Source organism: Chionomys nivalis, chromosome 8, assembly GCF_950005125.1.
Source record: "Chionomys nivalis chromosome 8, mChiNiv1.1, whole genome shotgun sequence".
Lineage (NCBI taxonomy): Eukaryota > Metazoa > Chordata > Mammalia > Rodentia > Cricetidae > Chionomys > Chionomys nivalis.
Window position 1 is genome coordinate 90,084,808 of NC_080093.1, and position 7,938 is coordinate 90,092,745.

Below are 7,938 nucleotides of genomic sequence, written 5' to 3' on the forward strand. Positions count from 1 at the left end.
TCATGTAGAACTAACCTACTTGTTCTTTTTCCTGTGTTTCTTAATTTGATCAAGGATGTTTACATTTATCTTCTCATCTAGAGGGCTACTTTTCAAATAACTTTGGTCATAAAGCCAGGTTTTTTAGTTAGTTTTAAATGTGCAGGCAGGAGGCAGAGAGAGAGAGAGAGAGAGAGAGAGAGAGAGAGAGAGAGAGAGAGAGAGAGAGAGAGACTGGGCTAGGTGTGGGCATTTGAAGCCTCAAAGCCCACTCTTAGTGATACACCTTCTCCAACAATGCCAAACTTCCTAATCCTTCCAAATTAATTCTACTCTCTTGGTAATTAAGCATTAAAATATATGAGCCTTTGGGAGCCATTCTCATAGAACCACCACACTATCTCAAAAAATGTTTCCTGACAAAGAAAGTGACATGTGGCTGTTGGCAATTGAACCCAGATCCTTTGGAAAAGGAGTCTGATGGAGGAGGGTCATCGGTCTATGTGTTACTTTCATTGGTTAATAAAAAAACTGCCTTGGCCCTTTGACAGGACAGAAAATTAGGTAGGTGGAGAAAACAGAACAGGATGCTGGGTCGAAGGCAATGTGGTAAACACCTCAGGCAGATGCCATGCCTCTCCTCTCTGAGACAGACGTAGGTTAAGATCTTTCCCGGTAAGCCATCACCTCATGGTGCTACACAGATTACTAAATATGGGTTAAACAAGATGTGAGAATTAGCCAATAAGAGGCTGAAACTAATGGGTCAAGCAGTGTTTAAATGAATACAATTTCTGTATAATGATTTTGGGTAAAGCTAGCTGGTGGCCGGGAGCTGGGAGGCTGGAAGCGGCTTGCCGCTCCTTCTACAGGAGCCTGTCCTCTAAACTCCCAGGTTATTTTAAAAATATAAGTAGTCTTTGAATCTGTAAGCAAGACCCCCATTAAATATTTTCTTCTATAAGTTGGTTATGGTGTCTTATGACAGCAATAGATAGATAGAATCTTATACTGTAGCTCCGGCTGGCTGTCAACTCAAGGCAATTCTCCTGTCTCAGCCTATCAAGTATAAGACTGCAAATTGAGACACCATGCCTTATTGTAGAAAACTATTAAAATTTTAATCTTTTTGTTAACTATGAATGTTTAACTGTTCATATGCTTTTTGTTTTTGTAAATCTTATTAATTAATCAATACATTTCTTCTAAAAAATATGAGTGGACACTAACATTGTCCAGACTGTTGGTTCAGCACAGAAGCTTGTGTATTGACCGGTTCACATTCTAATCTCCTTTAGGGAGTCTAGTGAATACACCATCTAAGACTAAGGACATTTTGCTTTGTATCATGTTTCTGTGGCATGATTTTCCCATATGACTATAAGAAGATTGGGGCATTTTAAGCACAAAACCAGAAAAGAGATAGTAAGAATCCTCTGAAATTTCATAATTTGGGAGAATTATCCAGGAATTGAACAATTCAAAATCTGTTTCTAGTTAGTACATAGTTATTATCCATAGATTTACCAACTATAAATCAAAAATGATTTTTGAATACACATATGTGGATTTGAAGATTATTTTAGGTACTGTAAGTGATAATTAGAAAACTTAAAGAGGAAGGAAAGTATGCATAAATTATGAGAAAATATTAGAAATTAGAACAGAGATGGGAACTCCAGTGTTCTGATATGTGAAAACACAGTGGGACAAATTTAATCAGATACCAAGGCAGGAATACAATTCTATCAGCCACATTTTATGATACTATCAAATCCTGAATATTCTGCTATAAGACTTCAAAGACTTAGAGATCCCAGCCGATCACAGGGTACCTTGGCTTCTGATCAGATGAGAGTTAAGTATCTTAGTTACTGCGGAGAATTTTGAATTCCACTGGGAAATCTTCTTGTGGAATTATTTTCAAAAAGTAAACAGCTTAGATGCTCCAGGGAATTGTCTGGAAATGACAACTCTTAGGAACTCTGGTCTGAAGACTTCCTGGAAGAACCTCCTCCAGGCTGGTTGTTGAATTTGTGATTCATCTCTTCACAAACAGCATCCTTGCATTAGGACAGAGTAAGACTCACAGCACAGATGATGTCCCAGTCTCGCTGTATTTGGGAAACGGCAATGGAGGTTACTTGTTAGGATAAGGAAGCAGGCTGCAGAAACCACACTCCGTTTGTCACTCTCCATCCATCACTAGTCTCACCGTCCTGTGTTCACAACTGCCGGTGCTCCAGGTGAGGTTAGGGAAGATGGTGAGGGAGGTTACTCCTTCCAATGAGCCGGATTCTTCATTCCCTTCCCATAGGAAGTCTTTATCCTCTGCTCTTCTTGACTTTTACTTCTGAGCTCCCATATTCTCCTCTATCTCTTGTTCCGTTGATGTCTCCACTTTGGTGTTCCTTTCTCACTTTCTTTTGCAAGTTGAATTTTGAATCCGGCAAGTCCAGTATGCAGTCTGAGACTCCTACACTGGAAAAACATATGAAAAATGAGTTAGTACACACCTTCTCATTTTTTAAATACAGTTTTTAAAGTAAATATGCCAGCATGAGACTATTATTTCATTAATCTGGTTTTTATTAAATCAGTAGTATATGTCATAAAATGTTGAAATACAATTAATAGAAATAAATGTATGACTAAAGAATGTAGAAGCAGCAACCCATTCTAAGATCATAGAAGAATATAATGGATAGTCTTAAAATTGCCTTTGAGATGTATGTGCAAATGTTTTATTGAATTTGTGAAAATAATATCCAACCTGCTTGTTCACTGAGTAGAAAACTTCAGAAAGCAGTTATATTAAGGCTGGTGGTAAAGAAAAAAATGCCTATGGGATGAGAACCAACCCATTAAAGACTGTGAATCCCAGTTTTGATGAATAAGAGTATTTTTGTATGAGTTAGAGAGTGAGGGACAGATAAATGCTTATGCCATGTCTATTGTCTAAAGTCATGACACTCACGAACTGAGGAACAATTGGGGATGACATGAAGTAGAGAAGAGATGTAGGTGAGGATGTTCAAGTGTGTTAAACTTCCTTCATACTTGGAGTTTGTTTCTGAGAGCTCCTATTTATCACATTAACCACAGGTAATGATAATCTACTCTGTGCTGGAATCTGGATGCTAAGTCTTCTTATAATACCTGCATGTTAAGTCTTCTTATATTATATTATGTTATATAATCTCAGATAAACAGTCTAAGTGTGTAGCAGTACCATTAGCATTTCATTATATTTTTTCTGCCCAATCATGGTGGTGATGACACAGAAACATCAATCAAATGTTTAAAGACATTATATTTGATGATAATAATGGTGAAGATGTTTGAGATTACAAAAATAAAGGCACACACATAGGATGTCCAACAACACAAGAAAAGAGTGGTTTTAAGAATTATTTGCATTCAGATGTACCATATAGAATAGAAAATGAAGAGGCTATGGGAAGAGATGAAGCTTTGTTCTCATAAAAGATCATCACAATACAGTATATTTAGGGGGTAAATGAGATTGAAGCTTTTATGAACTTAATGATATGCATCATAAAATGCATCATGAGAGAATGCTGAATGTGTACTTGATGAATTCAAAAATTAAAACACAATAAATATGCAGGAATAAAAGGATCATGTACCATATGCAGCTTTACATTGACTCCACTTAACTTATTATAGAAAAAGCCTTTCAGGTTCCCTTTCTTTAATAAGAGATCAGAATGATAGCCACTTACTCTAATACTTGCCTATGTCTGTGACCTGCATGAATGTCACATGTACTAGTAACATTTCATTCCTGTTTGATTTTCTTTCTCCTTCATCTCATATAAAACTTATCAATATCTATAAGATTTTCTATAAAAAGCTTATAAATAATGACCAAAGAGTCAGTAGAATTAAAATTACTTTATTGATAAATCATAAAATTCATACAAATAATTATTTTACTAGTAGAATTAAAAAGAGGTAGATGTGTGAAATTTAATAATAAATGTGGTAAAGTAATATATATATATTTTTTTTCTAAAAGAAATAAAATTGATACAATAAACACATAATTAGACAGTTTCAATAAATCACACCAGGAAAAAATAGAGGCTTTTGTCATATTTTAAATATCAGCTGAAATAATTTAACAGTACTCAATACTTTTCCAATAAGCAACACTTTTGAATATTTTACTAGAGAACCATTAAAAAGAATACAAATTTATATTTTTCTATCAATATGGGGATCATGATGCTGAGATGCCTGCTTGTATGTATGTTACAGTTTACTTAGCTGTCATACACAGAGGAGGGGCAGGTACAGAAGGTCTATTGTGTCATTCTGACACTTAGAACATACAAAACTCCTTTGCTGATCAGGGAAGAATTGGAAGATAGTTTCATAGAATTTAAGATGTGATTACAAAACCAACAAGGCAAAATTTCCCGAAGCATCTCATAGTGTGAAAATGTAATCAAGTAAATGACTGGTATTGCCAAGAGGTGTCTAGGGAATAGCTTGCTTGCATCATTCCCCAAGACCTCAGTATTTTTAGAATTCCTGTCAAGAAAAGGGTTGAGATCAGAGTTGCTTCTTGGAGACTGCCTGTCTACCCCAGCCAACAGCACCAAGTGCTGGAGATGGAGTCTATTACCAGGAAAAGTCCAGCTGCCAGAATAGAAGCCTGAGAATCACTGAGGCCCTTCTTCCAGATCTGTAGTTGGGAATTTCAGACCTCTAATGTCTTCAGTCTGAGCTTCCATCTTCTGTGCTTCCTTTCCTCTAGAACAAAGTCATTCTAGGTGTCATCATAAGGAGAACATTGCTGTGGAGAACAAGGGGAATGATGCTGAAGGAAACAACAAACCTTAATCCCAGAAACCTTGAGTCTATTCTGAGAGAAGGCCAAATATTAAATTTAACCAACAAGATATTTTGGAAAGGATGTTCCCCTTTGAATATATAGCTAATATATATATTTGGAAAGGATGTTCCCCTTTGAATATATAGCTAATATATATATTAGCTATATATTCAAAATTGTTAATTATGCTTTAAATATGGCAAGCTGTGCTTGGGATATTTGAAAGCACATGTATACTAAATTATAGTATTGAGGAGGGATTCATTAACTTATGAATTCATTTATTCCTTCACTCATCTAGTTAAAATTTTGAATATTTACTTCCTGCCAAGAGATGCAGATATAAGGAATGTTAGGATTAATAAGGTAATGTTACTACCCAAAAGCCTTAGAGTCAGATGAGAGTCAGATATTTCTGTACATATCATCAATAATACCTACTGAGTGCACATATTATCACCAAATTATACATAGGGATAGGCACAATTCATTGCATAAAACTTCACCATAATAAAACATGGTAAATTCTCTTACTAAAATTATTAGAAAATGGGTTCAGCATTGAAGCTCTCATTGATATCCTTAAACGTTTTTGATTAAAACAAGATTCTTCTTAAAGCTTTAAACTATAATTAGAAATTTTACCTTATAGATCAAATTATGTGCTCAAAACTTCACACAAATATGGGAACAAATATTTTCTCAAAACGGTGGCTATATTATTGCAAAATATAGTATTTTCATTTACATTTCAATTAAGAACTATGAATGGCAATCTACTCACAATATTTCATAACCAAAGAAAATTGTAAATGACAATTCAAAGAGCATATAGCAAGAGACATATCGATGGCACTGACTTTATCACTGATCCTCCTGTCCTCTCGAAGTAAACTGAGAGTCAATATCTTTCTTACTTGGACTCATTTCTGTAATGTGTTTTCTGACATGATCTTGGAGTGTCATTTTCAGAAAATTCCTGTGATTACCTGTGGATTCATGAAAGGCCCTATCATATGTGATACTACCTAAGTCTGCTCAGAGCAGACTTTTGTCTACACGCTAACAAGGTTATATTCTTGTAATGCCTCCTTCTTTGTACAGAAGATGACAGAGAGTCCTATGAAAAGAAAATAGAGAAGATGGTCATTTGCACCTGATATTTGATAAAATCAAGGCAGAAATAATCACCGTTATCAGTGAACTGGTAAGTGCCATTAAGAGTTTTTCTTCAAAGACAGGATTCTTAGTTTTGAAAAGCCATGTCATATATTTATACCCCTGATTTACACTTTAGATGTTCATCACAATCCTTAATTTTTATGTCATAATAACAACATGTATTGCTGTGAAAATATTTCCTGACATTGTGCACATGCCTGCTGAAAAATTACCCCATAGAGGGCAGCACTCTTTCATAAAGGAGTGCTGGCAAGGTATAGATAGTCATGATTTCAATGTACCGATCAGTCAACTGGCTTTAGGAGCGGTAGAGGGATACAATAAACAGAAAATCCAGCATCTTAAATGCTTTTCTAACCCCCATTTTTTTTCTTCCCAAAACATTTGTACTTTCTGAATTTGACGATAGTCAACATTTCATTGCTCCATGTATGCTAATTTCTAGGAGTACACCTCCATGGCCAAAGAAAACCATACTTATCTGACTGAGTTCATCTTGCTGGGTCTTTCTTCAGATCATCAGACTCAGATCTTGCTGTTCGTGGTATTTTTCATCATCTACTTGCTCACTGTGCTTGGGAATCTGCTCATCATACTCCTCATTCATGTGGACTCTCGACTTCAAACACCAATGTACTTCTTTCTCAAAAACCTGTCATTAAATGATCTCTGTTTCTCTACAACTATTGTTCCCAAGATGCTAGTCCAGTTTTTACTTGTAGAAAAGACCATTTCTTTTGCTGGGTGCTCAATGCAGATGTTTTTTTTCCTCATAATGGGGTGCACAGAAAGCTCTCTTCTAGCAGTCATGTCTTACGACCGCTACATAGCTGTCTGCAAGCCCCTGCACTACTCTGCCATCATGACACATAGGGTTTGTGTCCTGCTAGTTGTGGGATCCTGGGCTAGTGGGATATTTGTGTCTGTAGTAGATACCACATTTACTTTATGCTTGTCATACCAGGGACCAAATCTAATCAATCATTACTTTTGTGAGCCTCCTGCACTATTGAAGCTGGCTTCAGAAGAGACCTACACAGCTGAGATGGTCATTTTTGCAATGGGTGTAGTAATTCTTCTAGGTCCCGTTTCTCTCATCCTTTTCTCCTACTGGAATATTATCTTCACTGTGGTTCGAATACAATCAGGTGAGGGGAGGCTCAAGGTCTTCTCCACCTGCAGTTCCCATTTCGTTGTTGTTATCTTCTTCTATGGCTCAACAATATTTACCTACATGCAGCCCAACTCAAAGAAAATGAGTGAAGGAGATAAGGTAATATCAGTGTTCTACTCAATTGTAACATCTATGATGAATCCATTCATTTATAGCCTAAGGAACAAGGATATGAAGGCAGCATTAAGAAAAGTATTTAAAAGAGAGATAAGATAACAGAATATAGGAGATAATCAGGGCATAAGTCATTCTGAAGTTCATGAATGGTTTAAACATCTTTCACTGTGGACTATCTCTAATCTGAGAGTAAAGTTCACTCATGCTTACCAAGGAATGCTTGTTCCTGCAGTGCCGTACAGGATTGTTATTCATGGGTGCAGCTCAGTTAATTTGTGACAATTTGCCCACTGAATTAAAAAAAATAAAATAAAATCAGTTTAAAATACTGAGAAAATTCTATAAACTTCAGATTTTGTGAACCAAACTCTTTCCACCCAGGGCTGTTTGCTGTTACTTTAAACCCCATAGCTACTTGCCGAACTTATCGTCTCCTACCATTATCCATAATTATCTTTTGAGAATATGGTTTATTTTTTCTATTTCTACTTTTTATTTAAATTTTTAAAATTTTATATACTAGCCCTAGTTTCCCTTCCATTCCCTTCTCCCATCCCTTAACTCTCCCCATCCCACCCTCATCTACTTCTCAGAGGAGGTAATACCTCCCTTAGGGAGTCAA

At 36.0% G+C, this 7,938-nt stretch overlaps 1 protein-coding gene across 1 annotated transcript; it reads left to right on the forward strand.

Moving 5' to 3' along the window:
- The first annotated feature begins 6,482 nt into the window (after positions 1-6,482).
- On the forward strand, positions 6,483-7,415 carry LOC130880334 (olfactory receptor 2D3-like). The gene has a single exon (XM_057779315.1). It carries the CDS (start codon positions 6,483-6,485, stop codon positions 7,413-7,415), a length of 933 nt encoding a protein of 310 aa, XP_057635298.1.
- Positions 7,416-7,938: the final 523 nt, after the last annotated feature.